General features: G+C 42.8%; 1 protein-coding gene across 5 annotated transcripts in view; it reads left to right on the top strand.

Moving 5' to 3' along the window:
- ntrk3a (neurotrophic tyrosine kinase, receptor, type 3a) overlaps nucleotides 1–24,767 on the top strand; it is a 290,365-nt gene extending 265,598 nt beyond the window's left edge. For 3 of the 5 annotated variants that reach the window (XM_072663005.1, XM_072663006.1, XM_072663003.1), the window contains 3 exons: nucleotides 570–819; nucleotides 15,944–16,102; nucleotides 20,146–24,767. In XM_072663005.1, the coding sequence (XP_072519106.1) occupies nucleotides 570–819; nucleotides 15,944–16,102; nucleotides 20,146–20,331 (595 nt within the window). In that variant the 3' untranslated portion in view covers nucleotides 20,332–24,767. The remainder of the gene's footprint in view (nucleotides 1–569; nucleotides 820–15,943; nucleotides 16,103–20,145) is intronic. The other 2 variants (XM_072663007.1, XM_072663004.1) reach the window with 1 other exon arrangement.
- Nucleotides 24,768–25,071: the final 304 nt, after the last annotated feature.

The raw sequence follows: 25,071 nt of genomic DNA, 5'->3' as shown, positions 1-25,071 counted from the left end.
TTATTACACACTGCAGAATTTGCACACTACCCCCAATTATTTATTATCCTCTGTCTGTACTGTGTTGTATTGTATCTCTGCACTTGTACTGTGTTGCACTTTTGTTTTGTATGCACTGTGTCTGTGTTGCACCATGGCCCTGGAGGAACGTTGTTTTGTTTCACTGTGTACTCTGTATGTAGTTAAAATGACAATAAAACCTACTTGACTTGACTAAATAGCCTATGGTCTGCCAGTGGGGCGAAAGTGGTGTCACAAACTTCTATTTCCAGAGAATAGCCTCACCAGTTTGGGCAGATTTCCCTGTAGTTGTTGAGTAATACACCTTAGTATGTACGCCTTGCTGCATTAAGGGGTTAATGACTAAATGAGCTGAATCTCAGGTGTGTTAGAAGTAGGATGGCATCGAAGTGGCAGTACTGTCGTCACTGGAGCAAAAGCTTGTGTCTCTGACATGGCAGAAATGGCTTTTTTCTGTATATAAACTTATATATATATATATATATATATATATATATATATAAACTTAAAACATATCCTGATGTTGAATGTCATCTGTTCTCCTCCAGAGCTCACGGCCCTGATGCTATGATCCTGGTCGACGGACAGCCACTGCAGACCAATGGGGAGTTGGGCCTGTCCCAGATGTTGCACATAGCCACTCAGATCGCCGCAGGGATGGTGTACCTGGCATCCCAGCACTTCGTACACAGAGATCTGGCAACCCGCAACTGTCTCGTGGGTAACGGCCTGCTGGTGAAGATCGGAGACTTCGGAATGTCCAGAGACATCTACAGCACTGACTACTACCGGGTAAGAGTGAGTTACACTATTTTATTAAAACATCTTTATTAACCATCATTAACCCCTATTAACCCATTCTGCTAGTCTATTTGCATGTGATTACATAATTACATTAGTACATTTGTAATGCAATACATTTGCTTCCCATTAACACTGCACTGTATATTGACAGGTTTGAGCCTGGAGTCTGATTCTTTTCGGTTGTTTCCATGGCGACGGGATGCTTTTTTTTCTTTCCACACACTTTCCATCAGACACGGATGTCGTAGGAACACTTATGAACCAAAGACAAGTCTAGGTTTCTGTTTAGAAGCCAGGAGCACCTGTGCTGGTTTACCAAACCTGAAGTCTAAAACAAACAGAGCTGTGTAATTAGTTTAGAGTGGAGGAGAACAGAAGTCATCAAAACTGAAATTTATCTTGCATAAAGAGGCCACAGGCAGAATTAAGTGATTGATTAACCATCAGATGCCCATGAAATACACATTCATTTTGCATCTTGGGATTGTAAATTGTGATAGATTCGTAATTACCTTGCTAAACTTGCCTCATATTTCATCTGGCTGTGACGGGGGGGTATTGCCTGATAACGGCGGGCTGCGATGCATGCGTCTGTTTTTTTAGTGTTGGAGCGAAAGGCTTTCAGTTTAATATGTAACTGATTTCTACGCAAAAAATATTTTAAATGAAAGAAATCTGTCACACAGAAATGCTAATATGTAGAAAGGAAGGGTGTGAGTGTATCTGTATATTACTAATAATACAGACTGACTGTACTTTACTAGGAGCTGCTCTTTATTAGTTTTTTTGGGGGGGGGGGTTGCTTCCTACAAGCTCAGTTCGAGGATCTCAGTTAGAAAAGCTTGTTATTTAAAGTAGTAGTAGTGGTAGTCATAGTTATAGTGGGGGTGGCAGTAGTAATAGTGGTACTAATAGTAGCAGTAGAATTTGTTAGGGTGGTAGTAGTACTAGTGGTAGCAATAGTAGCAGTAGAAATAGGATAGTAGTAGTAATGGTAGTGATAGTGGTGGTTGTAATAGTAGTAGTGGTTATAGTAGTAATAGTAGCAGTAGTGATCGTTAGGGTGGCAGTAGTGGTAGTAGTAGTAGTAATAGTAGCAGTAATGATGGGGTAGTAGTAGTGGTAGTAATGGTAGCTGCAGTAATGATAGTAGAGCTGGCAGTAGTGGTAGTAGTGATAGTAGTAGTAGTGATAGTGGTCGTTGTAATAGTAGTAGTGGTTATGGTAGTAATAGTTGCAGTAGTGATTGTTAGGGTGGTAGTAGTGGTAGATGTAGTAGTGATAGTAGCAGTAGTGATGGGGTAGTAGTAGTAGCGGTTGTGGCAGTAATAGTAGCAGGTGTTATCATAAGGGTGGTAGTAGTAGCAATAATAGTGGTCAAAATTTTGGTAGTAGAAATAGGAATAGTGATGGTAGTGGTAGTAGTAGTAGTAGTGGTGATGGTGGTAGTGGTAGTGATGATGGTGGTAGTAGTATTGATGGTAGTGGCAGTTGTAGTAGTAGTGATGATGGTAGTGGTAGTGGTAGGAGTAGTGATGATGGTGGCAGTGGTAGCAGTAGTGATGATGATGATGGTAATAGTAGTAATGATTGAGGTAGGAGTAGTGATGATGATGATGGTAGGAGTAGTGATGATGGTGGCAGTGGTAGCAGTAGTGATGATGATGATGGTAATAGTAGTAATGATTGAGGTAGGAGTAGTGATGATGATGATGGTAGTAGTAGTGATGATGATTATGGTAGTAGTAGTGATGATGATGATGGTAGTAGTAGTGATGATGATTATGGTAGCAGTAGTGATGATGATGGTAGTAGTAGTGATGATGATGGTAGCAGTAGTGATGATGATTATGGTAGCAGTAGTGATGATGATTATGGTAGGAGTAGTGATGATGGTGGCAGTGGTAGCAGTAGTGATGATGATGATGGTAGCAGTAGTGATGATGATTATGGTAGCAGTAGTGATGATGATTATGGTAGTAGTAGTGATGATGATTATGGTAGGAGTAGTGATGATGTTGGCAGTGGTAGCAGTAGTGATGATGATTATGGTAGTAGTAGTGATGATGATGATGGTAGTAGTAGTGATGATGTTGGCAGTGGTAGCAGTAGTGATGATGATTATGGTAGCAGTAGTGATGATGATGATGGTAGGAGTAGTGATGATGTTGGCAGTGGTAGCAGTAGTGATGATGATTATGGTAGTAGTAGTGATGATGATGATGGTAGTAGTAGTGATGATGGTGGCAGTGGTAGCAGTAGTGATGATGATTATGGTAGGAGTAGTGATGCTGATTATGGTAGTAGTAGTGATGCTGATTATGGTAGGAGTAGTGATGATGATGATGGTAGGAGTAGTGATGATGATGATGGTAGGAGTAGTGATGATGGTGGCAGTGGTAGCAGTAGTGATGATGATGATGGTAGTAGTAGTGATGATGATGATGGTAGCAGTAGTGATGATGATTATGGTAGGAGTAGTGATGATGGTGGCAGTGGTAGCAGTAGTGATGATGATGATGGTAGTAGTAGTGATGATGATGATGGTAGCAGTAGTGATGATGATTATGGTAGCAGTAGTGATGATGATGATGGTAGCAGTAGTGATGATGATTATGGTAGCAGTAGTGATGATGATTATGGTAGCAGTAGTGATGATGATGATGGTAGGAGTAGTGATGATGGTGGCAGTGGTAGCAGTAGTGATGATGATGATGGTAGTAGTAGTGATAATGATGGTAGCAGTAGTGATGATGATTATGGTAGCAGTAGTGATGATGATTATGGTAGCAGTAGTGATGATGATGATGGTAGGAGCAGTGATGATGATTATGGTAGCAGTAGTGATGATGATGATGGTAGTAGTAGTGATGATGATTATGGTAGGAGTAGTGATGATGTTGGCAGTGGTAGCAGTAGTGATGATGATGGTAGCAGTAGTGATGATGATGGTAGTAGTAGTGATGATGATTATGGTAGGAGTAGGCATGATGATTATGGTAGGAGTAGTGATGATGGTGGCAGTGGTAGCAGTAGTGATGATTATGGTAGCAGTAGTGATGATGATGGTAGCAGTAGTGATGATGATGATGGTAGCAGTAGTGATGATGATTATGGTAGCAGTAGTGATGATGATTATGGTAGGAGTAGTGATGATGATTATGGTAGGAGTAGTGATGATGATGATGGTAGCAGTAGTGATGATTATGATGGTAGTAGTAGTGATGATGATTATGGTAGGAGCAGTGATGATGATTATGGTAGGAGTAGTGATGATGATTATGGTAGGAGTAGGCATGATGATTATGGTAGGAGTAGTGATGATGGTGGCAGTGGTAGCAGTAGTGATGATTATGGTAGCAGTAGTGATGATGATGGTAGCAGTAGTGATGATGATGATGGTAGCAGTAGTGATGATTATGGTAGCAGTAGTGATGATGATTATGGTAGGAGTAGTGATGATGATGATGGTAGCAGTAGTGATGATTATGATGGTAGTAGTAGTGATGATGATTATGGTAGGAGTAGTGATGATGGTGGCAGTGGTAGCAGTAGTGATGATGATGATAGTAGTAGTGATGATGATGATGGTAGCAGTAGTGATGATGATTATGGTAGCAGTAGTGATGATGATGATGGTAGCAGTAGTGATGATGATGATGGTAGGAGCAGTGATGATGATTATGGTAGCAGTAGTGATGATGATGATGGTAGTAGTAGTGATGATGGTGGCAGTGGTAGCAGTAGTGATGATGATGATGGTAGGAGTAGTGATGATATTGGCAGTGGTAGTAGTAGTGATGATGATTATGGTAGGAGTAGTGATGATATTGGCAGTTGTAGCAGTAGTGATGATGATGATGGTAGGAGTAGTGATGATATTGGCAGTGGTAGCAGTTGTGATGATGATAATGGTAGGAGTAGTGATGATATTGGCAGTTGTAGCAGTAGTGATGATGATGATGGTAGGAGTAGTGATGATATTGGCAGTTGTAGCAGTAGTGATGATGATAATGGTAGGAGTAGTGATGATATTGGCAGTGGTAGCAGTAGTGATGATGATAATGGTAGGAGTAGTGATGATATTGGCAGTGGTAGCAGTTGTGATGATGATGATGGTAGGAGTAGTGATGATATTGGCAGTTGTAGCAGTAGTGATGATGATAATGGTAGGAGTAGTGATGATATTGGCAGTGGTAGCAGTTGTGATGATGATGATGGTAGGAGTAGTGATGATATTGGCAGTTGTAGCAGTTGTGATGATGATGATGGTAGGAGTAGTGATGATATTGGCAGTTGTAGCAGTAGAGCTTTTGTTATTGTTGTCACCCTCTCATTCTAATTCCTTAGTCCTAATCCCTTTCTAGTGCTGTTTAACCTTCAGTGTTTCTGAACGAGGTGTTGAAATTAATTGTTTTGCTGTGAGAGTAGGATCTTACACTAGCCTCTCCTCACAGTATAAACCCTCTACTGGTGTCAGTTTTAAGCCCTCTTATAATGATCAAACATTTCTGGGACTGACAGTCAGTCAACTTCGCTGAAGGTCTGCGGTCTTCAGTCTGGAAGCTGTAAATGAGCTATTTGTGTGTGAAAGCCAGTAGCAGGGCCTGTGTTTGAACTGAAATGAGTGTTTTTGCTCGGCACTTAGCGCGAGGGGAACTGAGGTAATGCCGCTTTGATGCAGTGTCCCTCTGTGAGCTCGCAACAAGCCTATTTATACTATAACGAACATACATAATTACGGATCCCATTGGTTCAAACAGGATTCTCCATTTTGTTAGCTGCTGTGGTAAATGAGGCTTTTGCAGCTGTCAGAACAATTTCATGACTTGAATCCAAAGTCTAACACACAGCCAGCAGCTCAATTAACCTGTGTTACAATGAACAACCTGAGTCTGTCACTGCGGCAGTCGCACTCGATATTCCACATCTTTTTGTGGCAGCACCAAAGAGTTCTGCAGAGGATTGGGTGGGCACGAATATCGGAACAATGAGGAGAAGGAGACAAAAGTGGCTGTTAACACCGGGTAGGGATTAGACAGTTAGTCAACATACCATAGTTACATTTTTCAACCCTTGTGTCACCAAAACAGCTCTGACCCGCCAAGGCATGGACTCCACAAGACCTCTGAAGGCATCCTTTGGCACCAAGACTTAGCAGCCACTCCTTTAGATTCTATAAGGTGTAAGGTGGGACCTCCATGAGCATCAATGAGCCTTGGTTCAACGGTTGTCCTATTTTCTTGGAGCACTTTTGGTAGGTGCTGACCACTGCATATCGGGCGGGAGCACCCCACAAGACCTGCTTGCTGATGTTCTGGAGATGTTCTGATGACCCAGTCATTGTCAATTTAGAACATCACAGTTTGGTTCTGGTCCAAATGTCTCAGATTCTTACGCTTGTCCATTTTTCCTGCTTCAGCTCCTTTAGCACCTTCATCACCTTCAAGAACTGACCGTTCACCGTTCACAGACGTGTCTCTGAGTAACAGCCAGTATCGAAGACGCTGTGGTCTGCAGTGGCCTGCGCCAATGTTAAACCAGACTGTGATATTTCGTAGTGCAGAGCTGCTTTTTTTTTACGGGAGCTGACATTTCAAGCACACTGTGTAACATATGGATGACAATTTCCAAAGGTTCTGTTGCTCTTTCTAAGCGAGATCCGACACAAACCTGCATTAAGACAGATACATGTGTTTGTGTTGGTTTCATCTGTAATAATATCCCCTTCACCGACTCACACTGGAAAGGCCTAAACCTCCAAATGATGACATTTTGCCGACTCTCCCTTGAGCTGAAAAGTCCAGCTCAGGACCAGCGTCCGTTGGTAGCTGGTTACAGATGGTCGAAGTTGGTTTCAAAGTTTCAAAGGTCTAGGTGGTTGGAAAGCTGATCATCCAGGTGAAAGCAGACCCTACGCTGGTTAAACTTGTAGAGCAACTTAGCTCTGGAGTTGAAGGACTCACTGGTCTATCAGCATGGGCAACTTTACCCCGCTGGTCGCCAAGCTGGTCGTCCTGGTTGACAGGTTTGGTCAAGCTGGGCACACTAGTTGACAGGTGTGGTCAAATTGCTCATTCTGGTAGTCTAGGTAAGTCAAGCTAGTCAACCAGTTTGGTCAAGGTGGTCCTACTGGTCCACCGGTGTGGCCATGCTGGTCATTTATGGAGAGATGCTGTAGAAGAGCCACTCTTGGTTCCATAAAGTACATTTTTCTTGGTTCTTTGTAGAACCAAAAGTGGTTATTCTATGGCATCGCTTAAATAACCCATTATAGCATGTTTAAGAATTTAAGTAAAGTGCAACCATAGTATCTGCTAATGAAACTTTGGAACAGCTTAGATAACTACCTAGCAACCAGGTACCATAGCCACCACTTTGAATACCACAGAAACCACTTAGCAACAGCATTACAACCACTTGCAGTTAGCACCCTAGTCCAACTGTCTGGGACACCCCATTAAATGCTTAAAAAACTGCAGAGCAAACACCTAGGACAGCATAGCAACTGACTAGCAACACCTTAGCAAATACCTGGGATACCATAGAAACCAACTGACAAGAGCATAATATCCACATGCAACAACTTAGAAACTACCTATTAACCACACAGCAACCACTTGGGTCTCCACAGCAAAAACCTAGCAAATGCAACCACTTGCAACCTGCATAGCAACCACAAAGGGCAGCATAGAACCTGCCTAGCAACACCATAGCAACCACTTAGGGATACTATAGAAACCACCTGACAAGAGCATGGTATCCACATGCAATAGCTTAGCATCTGCCTAAGCAAAAGCATAGCTGCAGCACAGCAACCACTTAGAACCTGCATAGGAATCACATAGGACAACTTGACAACACCCTAGCAACACCATAGCAACCATTTGGGATACTATAGAAACCACCTGACAAGAGCATGGTATCCACATGCAACAGCTTAGCATCTGCCTAAGCAAAAGCATAGCTGCAGCACAGCAACCACTTAGAACCTGCATATGAATCACATAGGACAACTTGACAATGCCCTAGCAACACCATAGCAACCACTTGTGATACCTAAAAAAAAACATACGTTACAGCATAGCAATTACCTGCACTAGCTTTACAACTGCCCCCTCCTTGGTAACCATCTATCAATACCCTAGCAACCACTTTGGAATTGCTCAAGCATCACACAGTCCCTCTACATTTTCCTCAGAGTGAACTCGGGCCCAGACCTGTTTTCTGATTTGTCACATTTCCTGCCAGCAGTTTGTTTTGCTGAGCTATTTTTGGAATCATTCGTTTGCGTGAGTCATTGCGACAGACTCCGTTGGGTCACTGTTGTCAGCGGTGGCCAACTCTAGATAAAAAAAAAATGCTATGGCCGGTCCAGCGTGGATAGTAGCATCCTGCAACCAGTCAGAGCCACAGTCCTGGTGTCAGTGTGTCCAGCAGAGCCGTGGGAAGACTATTTGGTAACATCGCCGGACATGTTTTCCCCTCAGTCATTACGAACATCACCGAGAGCTCAGGAGTAGCTGACACATTGAACGCTTCAGCGTCCAGGAGAACCCTGACAGACTGACCATGAGGGAGAAGTCACAGTAAATGAAGGAGAACATGACGTTCATTGGCTCATGTAACCAAAGAGAAGCATCATCTCACACACACTCGAGGAGACGCTGCCTTTCAGACACCTGCAGCCACTCGCTCCACATGTCAGTGTGGATTTGCACTCAGTGTGATGATTTGGCAACCTTTAGCCTCGGTCCTGGGCTTTCCCGGGTGAGATGGAGGAACATAGACAGCCTGAGTGAATCACTTCAACCTGTTCTGTTGCCGCAGATACCGGCTTCTACACGGACACTGAACAACACCAATTCATAAGCCCACGCACTACCAGATTAGCCATTAAACTGCAGTCAAATAAGAAACACCCACCTTGTACTTCCATTTACTGGCCACTTTATTAGAAACACCTACCCTGTCCTTCTTTACTGGCCACTTTATTAGAAACTCCTACTTTGCACTTCCACTGACTGGCCACTTTATTAGAAACACTTATCTTGTGCTTCTTTACTTGCCACTTTATTAGAAACACCTACCCTGTCCTTCTTTACTGGCCACTTTATTAGAAACACCTACCTTGTGCTTGTTTTTACTGGCCACTTTATTAGAAACACCTACCTTGTGCTTGTTTTTACTGGCCACTTTATTAGAAACACCTACCTTGTGCTTGTTTTTACTGGCCACTTTATTAGAAACACCTACCTTGTGCTTTTTAACTGGCCACTTTATTAGAAACACCAAACTTGTGCTTCTTTTTTGGCCACTTTATTAGAAACACATACCCTGTGCTTCTTTACTGGCCACTTTATTAGAAACACTTACCTTGTGCTTTTTAACTGGCCATTTTATTAGAAACACCTACCTTGTGCTTCTTTATTGGCCACTTTATTAGAAACACATGTTCCAAAACTGTTGGGTAGGTTGTTTTGTTCTAGATAGTGGATGTTCTGTTCTAGATAGTGGTCTGCTTGGTTGATACAGTAGAACCCTCCTTGATTTCCCTGCTAAAAGGCTGAATATCACTGAGGCTCCGTTTTCTACTGCAATTCTTCTAACATTTAACCTCTTATTTAACTTTACCTTGAACCACATAACTTCCCTTCCCTGACTTCAACCTGTTCTGTTGCCGCAGATACCGGCTTCTACACGGACACTGAACAACACCAATTCATAAGCCCACGCACTACCAGATTAGCCATTAAACTGCAGTCAAATAAGAAACACCCACCTTGTACTTCCATTTACTGGCCACTTTATTAGAAACACCTACCCTGTCCTTCTTTACTGGCCACTTTATTAGAAACTCCTACTTTGCACTTCCACTGACTGGCCACTTTATTAGAAACACTTATCTTGTGCTTCTTTACTTGCCACTTTATTAGAAACACCTACCCTGTCCTTCTTTACTGGCCACTTTATTAGAAACACCTACCTTGTGCTTGTTTTTACTGGCCACTTTATTAGAAACACCTACCTTGTGCTTGTTTTTACTGGCCACTTTATTAGAAACACCTACCTTGTGCTTTTTTTTTTACTGGCCACTTTATTAGAAACACCTACCTTGTGCTTGTTTTTACTGGCCACTTTATTAGAAACACCTACCTTGTGCTTTTTAACTGGCCACTTTATTAGAAACACCAAACTTGTGCTTCTTTTTTGGCCACTTTATTAGAAACACATACCCTGTGCTTCTTTACTGGCCACTTTATTAGAAACACTTACCTTGTGCTTTTTAACTGGCCATTTTATTAGAAACACCTACCTTGTGCTTCTTTATTGGCCACTTTATTAGAAACACATGTTCCAAAACTGTTGGGTAGGTTGTTTTGTTCTAGATAGTGGATGTTCTGTTCTAGATAGTGGTCTGCTTGGTTGATACAGTAGAACCCTCCTTGATTTCCCTGCTAAAAGGCTGAATATCACTGAGGCTCCGTTTTCTACTGCAATTCTTCTAACATTTAACCTCTTATTTAACTTTACCTTGAACCACATAACTTCCCTTCCCTGATAACTGAAGTCGGGCACCACCGAGGAATGTTAGATTCACAGCTATCCACCGGAATGCTGAACGAATAAAGGACAAAAGACCTCTGACCATCTTCTCTGATGTAAGGGTGTGATTGTGAAGGGTGACCTTCACGAGTGTGTGCTTGCTTTAGTCAAAAAACTTCATTAATGGAGCTTTTTAAGTGATGGGGATATTCACTGATAGAGTCCAGTGTACATCCTTTAACGATGGTCCACTTTGTATGAAGTAATGTTCAAAGCCAAAGTCAGCGCTTTTGTCTTTCTCAAACTCGAAAAAGTGAAAAGCTCTGCTCTTATTGGCTGGGTTACGTCACTGAGATGATGATGATGATCAGCATATAATACAACATTCGGCCATAACATTAAAAACACTGACAGGTGGAGTGAAGAACATTGATTGAACACCTATCCTGTGCTTCTTTACTGGCCACTTTATTAGAAACACCTACCATGTGCTTCTTTACTGGCCACTTAATTAGAAACACCTACCTTGTTCTTCTTTACTGGCCACTTTATTGGAAACACCTACCTTGTTCTTCTTTACTGGCCACTTTATTAGAAACTCCTACCCTGTGCTTCTTTACTGGCCACTTTATTAGAAACACCTACCTTGTGCTTGTTTTTACTGGCCACTTCACTAGAAACACCTACCTTGTGCTTTTTAACTGGCCACTTTATTAGAAACACCAAACTTGTGCTTCTTTTTTGGCCACTTTATTAGAAACACCTACCCTGTGCTTCTTTACTGGCCACTTTATTAGAAACACTTACCTTGTGCTTCTTTATTGGCCACTTTATTAGAAACAGTTTAACACTTAATAGGTGTTGTAAAGTCCAATGCCTCGAATGCTCAGATCTGTCACCTATGTAATATTAATAAAGTACTAATGTTATGGCTGATATTAATGTTATGGTATCTGTAAGTAATCGGTAGGGGTCAAGCACCCATAATTCACTATGTAGCTCAGTGAGATCACGCTGTGGACCAGCAGCTTTGCTTCCACTCAGTAGTTCCCCTCTCATCGCTCTCCTCGCCATAACGAGCAAATCTATTAAAGGCAGGAGGGCGAAGGGCGGCGTGTGGGCCGGAGGTTTTCTCTCAAACCTCACGCCACCCATTCACTCCATTAGACATGCTTTCGAATTAGATACACATTAATTATTATGCCGTGACTCTGTCTCTGCGTTCTCCGTCTATAAAAATTCCCCCGTCCTGCGTGCTAATTGTCCCGGCTTTCCGAGCGCAGTCCTCTGAGATCGCACTGACATTTTTTGTCACCTTCCTGCCAGTCGCGATTCCGCTCCGAAACGAAGCCCCGCGGCCTGATTTGCATTCGTCAGCAGAGCGCCGTTCCACACAGGAGCGAGCTGCTGGGGCGCAGGCCAGAGAGAAGCCATTTAGACTAATAGAAATGCAGTCGGTACATTTAGTCTCCTAAACACAAGAGCACAAACAGAACGTCTCGCTGCTGGAGAAACACGGTGACGTCAAACGTGACGATAAACTCGTACAATACCCCGCACAGGCTTCAGTGTAGTCAAATTCAGGGTGCAGCACCTCTTACCAGTCCTTTACTTACAGTTGTTCGATAGATAAATAGTGAGTACGTGGGGAAATGTGCTCAGATGCAGTTACACAAGGCTATTTACCACCCTGTTATTCATCATTGAGAAATTTCAGATTCACATCTATCCACCCCGAGCACTTCAGGAATAAAGGACAAAAGGCCTTAGGGTCTTAAGGGTGGGATTGTGAAGGGTGGCCTTCATGAGTGTGTGCTTGCGTTAGTCAAAAAACTCAGCTGTGTTCCTCTGCCTGGGGCGGAAAATGCTCAGATTCAGTTTAACAAGGCTATTTACCACCCTGTTACGCTATTTTGCCTCAGCATGAAACACTTTTACTAAATTGCTTTTACTAAATAAATGAGCAGTTTTTGGCTGGATTTATGTCACCATAATACCCCACAGCTACATAGCATAGCATAGCCTAGCCTAGCCTAGCCTAGCATAGAACATACCTGATTTACTGATCTGTTTAGCTAAGCTAACAGGTTCTGGAGTGTAAACATCTACTGAAGGAATCAACATCCATAATTACTCCACAGCTCCTCAATTCTGGGGGGCTTTATATATTTATATATATGCACATCTGTGTGAGCTCATAAGAAGGGGTCTCTCTCTGTCTCTCTCTGTCTCTCTCTCTCTCTCTCTCTCTCTCTCTGTCCAGCCCCATGTGAAGCACAGTGTGTTCTAATTTAGAAGGGGAAGGTTTTGTTCCTGGCCAGGGCTGGATTCAGTCTGAAGCCAATCTCGCAGAACGAGCAGAGTGTCGCTTCTCCTCCACGTTTCCCTCACACCTCTCAGAGCTCTGGGGAGGGACAGGAAGCGGGGAGAGGAAGGCGACTTTTATAACCTGTTTGTTCCAGCTGGTTGGAGTGTGTCTGTAACTGAAGGTCAGAGAAGCGTGGCTGATTAGCCTCACTGGCCCTTCACTCCCATCCCTACACACATTACAGTGCATTCACACTGCTAATTACCGCCCATCTCACTGTCCCCTCTGACTTTCACACACACATGGACACACACTAGCGTTTGAGGGAAATAGAATACCAGTGGTTGTCTCCCTCTCTGTAGACATCGCAGGTATTTCCATTTCCATGTGTGACAGAAGTGTCCCATGCTGAGAAGAATAATTCGCTCATCCTTTAATTTAATCAATAATGAATTATTCAGCGTATTAAAGATGAGATTTGATTTTTTATGTTTTTAAACTGACTTTTTTTTTCATTTGAGAAGAACACCATGTACTGTTCAAGCAGTTGGTGGCACTGTGGCTGAGCATTGTAGCCAAGTGCTGTTGCTGGATGCTGTTGCTAGGCATGGTTGTCAAGAACCAACACTGAGCACAGTTTCCGAGTTCTGTTGCTGGATGCTGTTGCTGGGCACTGTTGCTAACATGGTAGCAAAGTGCTGTTGCTGGATGCTGTTGCTAGGCATGGTTGTCAAGAACCAACACTGAGCATGGTTTCCAAGTGCTGTTGCTAGTTGTCAAGAACCAACACTGAGCACGGTTTCCAAGTGCTGTTGCTGGATGCTGTTACTGGACACTGTTGCTAACATGGTAGCCAAGTGCTGTGCTGGATGCTGTTGCTAGGAATGGTTGTCAAGAACCAACACTGAGCACGGTTTCCAAGTGCTGTTGCTGGGCATGGTTGTTAAGAAACAACGCTGAGCACGGTTTTCAAGTGTTGTTGCTGGTTGCTGTTGCTAATCATGGTTTTCAGTAACTACTGCGCTGTTGACATGGTTGCCAGGCACCATTGCTGAACACCATTGCTCTTATTAGGCATCATTGCTCATGTGGTTACCAAGTGTTTTTGCTAGATGCTGTTGCTGGGGACCATTTCTGGGCATCTTTGCCAGTTGTTGTTACTAAACACAGTTGCCAAGTGTTAGATGCTGTTATGACATGGATTCTAAGTGCTATTGCTAGCAGCTGATGCTGAGCGCTGAGCAATGCTCAGCTCAAAGTCATTGCAGGATGCTGTTGCTGGACACCGTTGCCTGTAATGGTTGCTGGACACTGCTGCCGTGCACCGTTGCCAGTGCACAGTTGGATGTGATCCAGTGGACAGTTTACTTTAATCTTACCGGTAGATGTTTCTTTTGATTTTAGAAGCTGAAGATGGAACTTGGGTTGGAATGATTGTGTCTGTGCTTCATTTCTGGGACTATAAGCTGCATCTTTGGACAAACAGGACAGTAAAGCTATCATTAGCATTCTTGTACGATCTAAATTCTAATATTAAACGCACAATAAGTGTATAAAAGACATCTAATGATACCCAAACTGAGTCATTTATAATGTCAGACTGACTCGCAGTAGTGCTGTGTGTGTGTCTTTGTGTTCCCGCATGGAGCCGATAGCCTAGCCACGGTGTGTGAACTGCACTAATGAGCTTTGTAATTAACACGCAGCCGCCACTTAAGAGTTGAAAGCTGCAATAACCGTGCCGCCACCATTGGAACGTCACTCTAGTTCATCCTAGCATGGATATAATTATCACACTGCCATTGACACCAGCAGGAAATAGATTCTGAATCAATTCAGTCCGACGCCAGCCTAGGGCACCGATGATTAATGCCACGTAGTTTTAATCGATTAATATCTGGCTGGGGGGAAGCCTGAAGGGACACTTCATTTCAGATTTCTCAGTGGTTTGAAGCTGTCAAACTTCTTTAATGGATAGTTTTTCACCCTCTATATATATCTTGTTTCTCTTTCTCTCTGCTGAACTTCCTCTCCCCTTTCCTCCTTCCCTTTCTCTATCTCTCTCTCTCTCTCAGGGCATCCTTCTGCCTCCTCATCCACAAAGCTGAACTAATCACTCTTTTCTTATCGATTTTGTCCCTCACAGAGCTGATAATGTGTCCTCTTGCCACTTTAATAACAATTCAACACCAAAACGAGGATGGAAAAATGATGGATTATGCACCAAACAGATCCCATCAAATACCAGACTCAAACCTAGTCTGATCTGCCAGCTTCAGTGCCGTCTGGTCACAGCTTGTAGGATCTCCACAGAAAGAACAGAACTGACCAATGGAACAGGACGCTCTGGAGCAGCGGTGAACACATGGGTCTAAGGTTGCTATGCCTGTTGGACTGTGGAGCAGTGGAGCTGCATTCTCTGGAGTGATGGTGGAGATCCAGCCAACACTTTTGGGATGGGTTAGAGTGGCAGAACTGATCATCCGACATCAGTACCTCATGCTTTTGGGACAATGGATGCGGCCAAGTCCTCCTTACAGTATAGTGTAAAACCTTCCCAGCAGAGTGGAAGCTGTTTCTGCAGCACAATGGGACAAACTCCTGACTAATACCCCATTGATTTGACCATTTTCTTTTCCAAATTTTGGATAGGAGTACAGTTTGAAGCTCTGAAGGGTAGTTGTGATGACTGCTGATCAGTGCTGACCTCACCACAAAGGAAAATTGGAAGGTTTGGTAACTGGTAAAGTGTGGGCTTGCATGCAGGGTCTAAGAGGTTACTTTTGACAGATACTCCATATGGACAAAAGTATTGGGACAACTGATCATTCATTGTTTCTTCTGAAATAAAGGGTGTTAAAAAGAGCTGTGAGGGTTAAAATTAGAAGACTTACTGAGGTCAAGATCCCCAAACACCCCAACTCATCCCAAAAGTTTTGGATAGAGCCCCACCATCATTCTAGAGAACACAGCTCTTCCACTGCTCCATAGCTCCTCAATGCTGGGGGGCTTTATACCCCTTTATAGCCCATGCCTGGCATTATAATGATCATGATGTTGATCTGCTCCAGAGAGTCCTATTTTATTGGCAGTATTCTATACAGGGACTGTGTATGTGCATTTGCACATCTGTGTCAGCAATAGAAGGGGTTTGTATAATGTAAACTCTATTCAATAGGTTTTCAGTGCAGAGATGATAGATGTTTTCTATATGCTCACATCTACACACTAACCCACTGTTTGCTGTGCTGTGTGTTCTAAAAGGTTGGAGGTCATACGATGCTGCCCATTCGCTGGATGCCACCTGAGAGCATCATGTACAGGAAGTTCACCACGGAGAGTGACGTATGGAGCTTCGGAGTCATCCTCTGGGAAATCTTCACTTATGGCAAGCAGCCGTGGTTCCAGCTGGCCAATAATGAGGTAAGCTGCAGTGTCATCACTGTTTCTAACGCAGCAGCTCTACACTGTGCTCATCTTACAGCCGTCATACACAACCAGGGAAATTTACAGATGAGAATGCTAATAATAATAATAATAATAGTAATAATAATAATAGTTATTTATTAGTTATTTATATTGCACCATTCTCAAAACCGAAGTCATAGAAATATACAAGAAAAAGAAATGGACAAAAGTATTTGGACACTCTTAATCATTGAATTCAGCTGTTTGATTCAGTCCCATTGCCACAGGTGTGTAAAATCAAGCCTCTAGCCCTGCAGTCTGCCTCTCTTCCACACATCAAGGAAATAACGGGAGGTTCTGAAGAGCTCACTGAACTCCAGCGTGGTTCTGTATGTAATAGGAGACACCGCTGCACCAACAACAACAACAAGTCAGCTGGTGAAATTTAGACCCTCCCTCCTAGATCTTCCTCCATCAGCTGTGAGTGGTGTTATTATTGAACAGTGGAAGAGTTTAGGAGGAACAGCTCACAGAGAGCAGCTCAGACACTGAGTGTCTGTCAGACCACGTAAAGTTACAGAGCGGGGTCAGGGCCGAGTGCTGAGCTCAGAGCAGAGTGCACAAAAGCCTCCAACTGACTCAGTAACTGCAGAGCTCCACACCTGCTGCTGCTGGTAGAGCTTAGAGCAAAGGGGGACCAGCTCCAGCTCCTTTATTAATACAGGCTAAGAGTTAGGTGTAATGTGTAGGTGTCCCAATACTTTTGTCACTGTACTGTACATCAGTAAAATAGATGAAACAGCATGCATGAGTTGCAAGTAGATGTAGGAGTTTAGAAAGATAGAATGGGACCTGTCAAGGAGCTTCAACAAGAACGAAACTGTGATGTTCTAACGACAAGAAAACGGCGGATCTACAGCATTTGACGCACTTTAGCAAATTGCTGTGAGCTGCATTTAGCCTGTCTCTTGTTAGCCTGCGGTGTAGCTTTGTAGTCCATGTCCCTGTGTGTTTAGAAAGCCCAGTGGGCTTGTCCTGGTTCCTCACCATTGTCTTTGGTTTGACACTACATGTGCACCGTGCAAATCCCTGCTGTCGAGCTGGATGTCAGCAGCTGCAGCCGTGCGCTGAAAATTACGTAGAATTATGATGAGGCTCTATTTTTAGCGTAGCCTATGGCTACCGTATTTAACCAGGAGTGGAATCAATTAAGGCTTAAGCCAAGATGACAAGAGGGGGGAGGCAATTAAGTGACACCAGCTCAGGCTGTTAAAGTAACAATGGCTCTGAGTCAAATTGTACATAATGAGGTAAGTGTAGTCTGTCTTCAGCATGACTTTACCCTCTCAGAGATGCGGTTGAAGTGGCGGGTGGATGTTTGTAATGCGGCGGATGTGTGCCCTTGTGAAGTGTGTAACAGAGCCTCTCCTGGTGTGTGTGCTCTGCTTTCGCTTTCCTCCGTGCAAAAGTCTACCTGTAAACCTACCTGTGCGCATTCTCCACCACACCGACAGGCCTTTGTGTTTAGCTGGTAGCTATCACCTCTGCTTTGCTCAGTTCTGGGATAGAAGCTTTAGCAAACTAGGTAATGTAGCTAAACGTGGCCAAAAGTAGTAGCAAAAAAGAGGACAAAAGTATTGGGACACCTGCTTATTCATTTTTCTTCTGAAATCAAGGGTATTTAAAGAGTTGGTCCTGCTTTTGTTGCAGTAACTGTCTTTACAGTCCAGAGAAGAAGACTTTCCGCTAGATTTTGAAACATGGCTGTGAGGATTTGATTTCATTTTGCTGATCAGGATGTTGGATAATGATCACCACCACCCCACCTCATGCCAGAAGTACTGGATGGAGCTTCGCCACCATCATTCCAGAGAAAACAATTCTTTCACTGCTCCACAGCTCCTCAATGCTGGGGGGCTTTATAAATATCCCTTTAGGCCACGCCCATGTTGATCAGCTCCAGGGAGTCCTATTCTATTCTATTGGCAGTACTTCTCTATAGGGCCTAGACAAGCTGTGTGTGTGCATTTGCACAGATGTGTCAGCAAAGGGTCTTCCATCTACATAAATGCAACCAGGTAAAGAGCTATTTAAGCATTCAACCAGGGGCTGTCATGGTTCCATGTAGTACTATTGTTGTTAGTTAGGATCCATTGAAGAACCTCTTTAAGAGTGTACTAGTACCATATATGGTTCTTCTTGGAAATGAAAATGTGTAATATAGAACCTTTCTGATTGATTTGAGTTTGACTAGAGTTTAAAAGAGTTGAAGAAGCTGAAGTATCACCTGAAGTAAAAGTGTAAAAGTACTGGTTTCAGAAAGACTTCAAGTAGAAAAGTAAAAGTAATGGAAGGAAAACAAAGGCCGAAAGCTTAGACCACGCCACAGGGGTCTATAGTGCACTATAGCTGCAGATCTGCCCATTGAAAATGAAGCATTTCAGTAATATCAGCTCTGTTAAAGGAGCGTCTCTGTGCTCTACTGAGCATCAACATGAGCTTCATGGAGGAAAATATGAGGAGTCGTTGTCTAGAAGTTCTGTAAAGCTGCAGAAAGTCAGACTTCAGAGGCGTGTGATCAATAAGCTTTATTGGAATGTAAATGTGATCAATAAGCTTTATTGGAGTGTAAATGTGGGGCTCAGTCGGGACGTTTCACTGCAGCTCTCTTGAGTCTCTGCCACGGACACAGTCTTCATACTAGACTACAGACACAGTCTGCTGTGAGCTCGCTGGAGAGTGACGGGACGTGTGCAGGTGTGATGGATCTCTTATAAACCAATAGGGAGTCAGAATGGTGTCTGTTTATACTTCTCATCCAATCACGATCAGACTCACACTTTCAGGATGGAGAGATTTATCTGGACAGGGTTTAGAGCCGGAATGAAAACAAAGGGAAATGAAATAGGAGGAACGAGGCTGTTTTTAAAATGTAAGGAGGAGAAAGTTCAGATAATTGGGTGAAAATGTGAGAAGTAGAAGTAAAAAGTCTGAAAAATAAAGAATTACTCCAGTAAAGTTTAGAGAACCAGCATTTCTACTGTAGTAAAGTAACAACGTGTCTGTACTTCATTACTTGACGCCTCTAATTATGGAAGCAGCTGAGGCTGGTCCAGCAGCGCTCGCTTCCTTCAGCCTGTGTGAGCGCTCCCCTTTAGAGACTCTGCGCTCACTGGCCTGCGCCTCGCTGTGTTTGCTGTAATATGGTCGGACATGGTGGGTACACGCTTCTAAGGAGAGTAAACACTGCTCTTTCTCTCCTGACATGCCCGGCTGGAGCAGCTGACAGGAGAACTCACGCTAGCAGAGCGAGCTGCTCTTCAACACAACGTCTGGCTTTAATGGCGGCGTGTGTGACTGTGTGTTTATAGCCACGTCCGCTCTCCCATGGTTATCAATACTGTCTTCTCTCCCTCACTAATGCACTGCTCTCTCTCACTCTCTCTCTATCTCACTCTCTCTCTCACTCTCTCTCTCTCTATCTCACTCTCTCTCACTCTCTCTCTCTCACTCTCTCTCTCTATCTCACTCTCTCTCTCACTCTCTCTCTCTCTATCTCACTCTCTCTCACTCTCTCTCTCTCTCACTCTCTCTCTCTCTCTCTATCTCTCTCTTTCTCTCTCTCTCTCTCTCTATCTCACTCTCTCTATCTCACTCTCTCTCTCACTCTCTCTCTCTCTCACTCTCTCTCTATCTCACTCTCTCTCTCACTCTCTCTCTCTCTATCTCACTCTCTCTCTCTCTCTCTCTCTATCTCACTCTCTCACTCTCTCTATCTCTCTCTCTCTCTCTCTCACTCTCTCTCCCTCTCTCACTCTCTCTCTCTCTCTCTATCTCACTCTTTCTTTTTCTCTCTCTCCCTATTCTGTCTTTTTCTCCCTCGCCCCCTTTTTTCTCTCTTATTTACTCTCTCACCCTCATTCTCTCTCTCTTTTTCTCCCTCGTCTTTATTCTCTGTCTCTCTCTCTCTCTCTGTTTTTCTAATAACATTACTTCCTCTCTCACCCTTTCTCACCCTTATCCTCCTCTCTCTCTCTCTCTCTCTCTCTCTCTCTCAGGTAATCGAGTGTATAACTCAAGGTCGTGTGCTGGAGAGGCCGAGGCTATGTCCTAAGGAGGTGTATGACATCATGCTGGGCTGCTGGCAGAGAGAGCCGCAGCAGAGGCTCAACATCAAAGACATCCAGAAAATTCTCTTTGCCTTGGGAAAAGCCACACCGGTCTACCTGGACATCCTGGGCTAGGCCGGGTCCGAAACCGGCCCGGCAGACGGACGCACGGACAGACGAACAGACGGACGGACAGATGGACGGACGGATAGACGCGCTAACCCAGGAATTACCCAAATGACGCGTACCTTACACACCACTGTCAGACACCGGCGGAGTGGGGACGGACTTAAGTGCCTGCTACACCTTTCCAAATACTGGATAAGAGTCTTTGAAAAGCACTTTTACATTTTGTTTACCTGCATATACACTTGTACAGTTCTGCTGGATGAAGACGAGGAGGAGTCTTGAGGAGTTTATTCCGTTTTTTGGGGGATTTTTTTTCACAGCATTCTTCTAAAATTCACAAAACAACAACAAAAAAAATCTTTAAAAACAACCAGAAAAGGATAAAAAAGGAATCTTTTGTTCCCTTTCAGTTTCCTGACAGCTTGACAGAAGATCAAAAACATCTCCCGTGCTTACCTTCTCCTTTTTTCCATTTTATAACTATATATAAATATATATATATAATATATTTTTATTTATTTTTCTTTTTTGTGCGGATGTCTGCCATGTTTCTTGCTGAGGGTACGTCACCTTTCGGAGATAACTGCTTACCGTTGCCAACCCGCAGAAGAAGAAAAAAAAGCCTTACTGTGTTTGGGGTTGGCTGTATCTCCCCTCTGACCGCAGAGGAGCGTCCAACAGGGCTTTTAATTCCTATCTAAAGGAGCTTTTTAGCCAGTCGAGGAACCTTACGGAGCGACGGAACAACCAATCAAGAATCCAAGCAAAGGAGTTTATTTAAACAACAACAACAACAACAAAAACACGAATGTATATAATGTAAATTTCTGTGTCACAAACTAAAGTATGGTAACTTATTTCATTTTCCTCCTTAGATGATTTTAGTTCCTTGGCGTGATGTTACAGTGAGTGGATTCTATAAATATTTTGATAATATTTTAATGTTTTTTATTTTTCCACACCCTCATCGGAATGTATGTCGTTATGTTGGGTTTCAATCCTTCCCATCTCATTCTTTACTTTAGTTTTTACTCTGCTTTTGTGTTCTTTTAAGGATTTGTGATAAAAACAGTGACTTTAAGAGGACTTTAAGATGAAGGTAGAAGTGCAGCTAGATCCAGTTTCATAGCAGAACACTCGCGTCACGATCACGCGAACTAGAGAAGCTTCTCCGAACGATGCCGTAGGTCCCAGAAAACTGCTCCTGATGTCATTAATCACGCTTTTCATGTTCCAGATCCTTTATACACATTCGTGCAGTTTATGCCGACGTCAATAAATTAAATAAAAATAAATGTATAACTGACAACATGTTCATTCGGACGACAAACGTTTGACAGTATTATTATTATTTGTTTATGTTATTCTGTTGACATGAACTCACGCAAGAAATCACGATTGCCACTGGCACTGCAACAACCCAGACGATGGATGAGTTGTGTCTCGGCCACTACAACCGTGCGATGCTGCAGATATGCAGATATATACTGTTAGCAACAAGGGTTCTATGTAGAACTACCTTCTACAAAGAAAAGAACCATCTAACCATCTTTGATTCTTTGGGTTGTGGTGATTCTATATAAGATCCTTGGCTTTAGAAAAGAACCCTTGAAGAACCTCCCTTCTGTCTGAAACCACTCCGAAAGTTCAGCTGCTGTTTCTGTTGCATTTCCAACATGGACAGTAGCCTCCCGGTGGCGTGGCTTGCTCGTGTTGTGTGTTTTCTGCACGTGGAGACTTTCGGCCTGTTTGTTTGTTTGTTTGTTTTTAAAGCACAAACAACTCTCAGAAATCCCCTCACAAAGTCTGTGTGATGCAAGAAAATGTGGAAAGCAGTGGCATGCATTTGTGCTGGCATAAAAAGGTCAACAACCACAGTATATATATATATATATATTCATTATATATATAATGAATATAATAATGCAAACGTGAAATATTCATTTATTTCTGTTTTGAATTCTTAGTTTTTAGTATTTTAGTATGTTTGGGAGGAAATTCAGTATCAGAGTACAATCAAATGGCTCTTCCAACACTTTTAGCTAAAATTGCTTTCATGACTCGCAAAAATGAACAACAATGTGCTTGCATTTACAGCATTAGTCTGCCGTAGGGCTGGGCGATATGGTAAAAATACTATATCACAATATTTAAAAAATGTTTTTCATGATACACAATATTTATCACGATACATCTAATCACAGACTAAAAACATCAGTATCAGATTCTTATAAACTACTGTTCAGATCCTCTCCTGTACTGAATACAGTGATTTCTACTCAACATCTGCTGCTCTTTATCTAATTTAACCAGTCTAATTACACTGTTAGTAATGAAACCTGCAGCTGATCTGTGTTTATTAAGCATTAACAATAACCTCCATATGCTTAGAGAAGCTTATTGTGTGTCACAATAACAAAATGTATCACAATATGATTCATATTGCCCAGCTCTAGTCTGACGCCCTTTATCATGGATTCTTATTGGTGTAAAGTGGTTTTCTTGCCTAACCAGAGAACTGAACCCTAGTTTGCCATTACGAAGGTAGTGTTGATATCCACCGATATCCACCAACCACCGGCCACCAGAACTGCCCAGCACTGTTCAAATGAAAGCTTTAAATTGTTAATTGAGTGATGCAAAAAAAAAAACCAACTAAAAACATCCTTAAATGCTACCTAAGAATAATTACTATTGGGATGTAAGATCCCTCGAGATGAAACCCTCCAAGCTCACCAAACTACAGGCTGAGACTAGACCATCCCAAAACTAAGCTCAATGCCTAATGCAGAACAAAGAACTCCTACAGTAGCACTGCTCTCAGATCTGCAGTGTGTTGTTCGGTTGTCTCTGAAACGTCCACTGGTCTTTTAGGGCATTGGTTTCTTAAACTGGGATCTCCTGCCAGGCCAGATCTTTGTTCCAACCCAACTTACAACACATTGGGTTAGAGCAGAGGTCTTCAAATCTGGACCTTGAATCCAGTTTCCAGTTCTGGATCCTCGCAGGCCGGCTTGAGAACCCCTGTTTGGAGTAAAATTTGTTTTTCCTTTCTTCTTGTTCGGCTTCATAACAGAGTTCGACTCGGCAGCCGTGAATAATTCATTACACATTAAAGAGGTCGGCTCTGCTGATGCTCCGGGTGTGTTTGGAACAGTGTAGTGTGATCAGAAACACTGGGGCTTTGCAGTAAAGTGTGTGTTCCCTCACTCGTTCTTGCTGGTTTTGCTGACTCATGAAACTCATTGAAGATGACTCCTGGCTCAGTAACACTAAGATGATAAATCTGTAATCATTGTGTTCAGAGAGGCCAACAGAGTTTTTAAAAAGTTTTGAAAAGCAGTTTATTAACTCTTAGAAGTTTAGAGCTATTAGTGCCATTTTGCAATTCTAATCAGGGGGTAATTATGGAAATCACGAGTATGTTGATTTACATGCTGGACTGACAGTTTCTACACTTTTCCACTTTGTTTTGATGTAGAAAATTAGAGGATGGTCTTAATTTAGGCTTAATACACTTGTCCATCAAATTCAGACCATAATAAAGTATGTCCTGTTAAACTTATAAACACTTACGTGGTCTTGATTAAGAGTTCAGCTTAAGTTCATTGAATAGAGTCGGAAATAATTCATGTGAAACCTAAATAATTTAGGTTTATATAATAACTGTTTAGTTTAATAGACAAATGACAACTGTACAACCTTCCTAACTTCAGTCAGAGCACTACAACCACAGATACAGTACATTAAGTGAAATGCTTCCACACTGCAGAAGCTCTAAACTGTATTCTCACTGTCTGAGGAAGCTCTTTACTTCTGCAGGCTGGGAATAATGTCCAGAAGCCTAGAAGATGCCAGAGTGTGCAGACTGTGCTACAACACAGTGGTAAAAACAAAGGATCAAGTAGATTAGATTGGGCTTAAAAAGTATTAGTTGATACCTGATACAATTACACATGCCTGGATTGTCCCTGATCCCAATCCACTAAATCATGAGTGATTATGCTGTTATAACTGTTCATTAACGTGTATTCACATAAACTACACTGCTGTAATCTATCTGTAACCCAGACAGTAGAACGTGGAGGATGCTCTGCTAGAACACAGTGGTAAAAACAAAGGATTGTAACTGAACAAAGCATCACAGCTAAATTTGGTTAATATGAGTTGATATGAGTGGTGACTTGCAGTAGTTTTCATCTAAAACTGCTCTGTTCTGCAGGTTTAAAGGTTCCCACAAGGTTCTAAGCAAAAACGGAATTGTAGAACGAGTAAATTTGGTTCTTTTGTCCTCATGTTTATACATCCCAGCAAACAGCCCGCTCTGCTGATTTCACCAGCTTTTGCCTTTTACACTTGCTGTCAGCAATGCTTCTGCCCGACACATTAGCGCTTAGCGCTTAGCCGTAATCTCACGCTTCATATCTGAGAAAGTTGCAGCAGAGGGGGTGCTGGTGGTGGCGGGTGGGTTGTTGGGGGGGGGGAGTGACACGACTGGAACATTTTGTTGATCTTGTTTTCTTGTTTATTCCCGCTCCCCCGCAGTTCGCCAGATTAATTCTCGCCGCATCAAAGGTGAGGGAATGGGGAAGCAGGAGTGTGGTGGGCAATGGCTGCTGCAGAAAGTCTTTCCAAGTCTTGCGATGTGCTTAGGTGTGATAAGATGCCTTTGGCTTTAATTTTCCTGCCCCATGCTGCAGATATTCAATCTGAACAATCCTCAATCCGCCCCAGGCCCGATTCCCC

The sequence above is a fragment of the Salminus brasiliensis genome, chromosome 19 (genome assembly GCF_030463535.1).
Source record: "Salminus brasiliensis chromosome 19, fSalBra1.hap2, whole genome shotgun sequence".
Lineage (NCBI taxonomy): Eukaryota > Metazoa > Chordata > Actinopteri > Characiformes > Bryconidae > Salminus > Salminus brasiliensis.
Note: the sequence above shows the minus strand (reverse complement) of the source record. Positions and strands in the feature narration are given on the sequence as shown.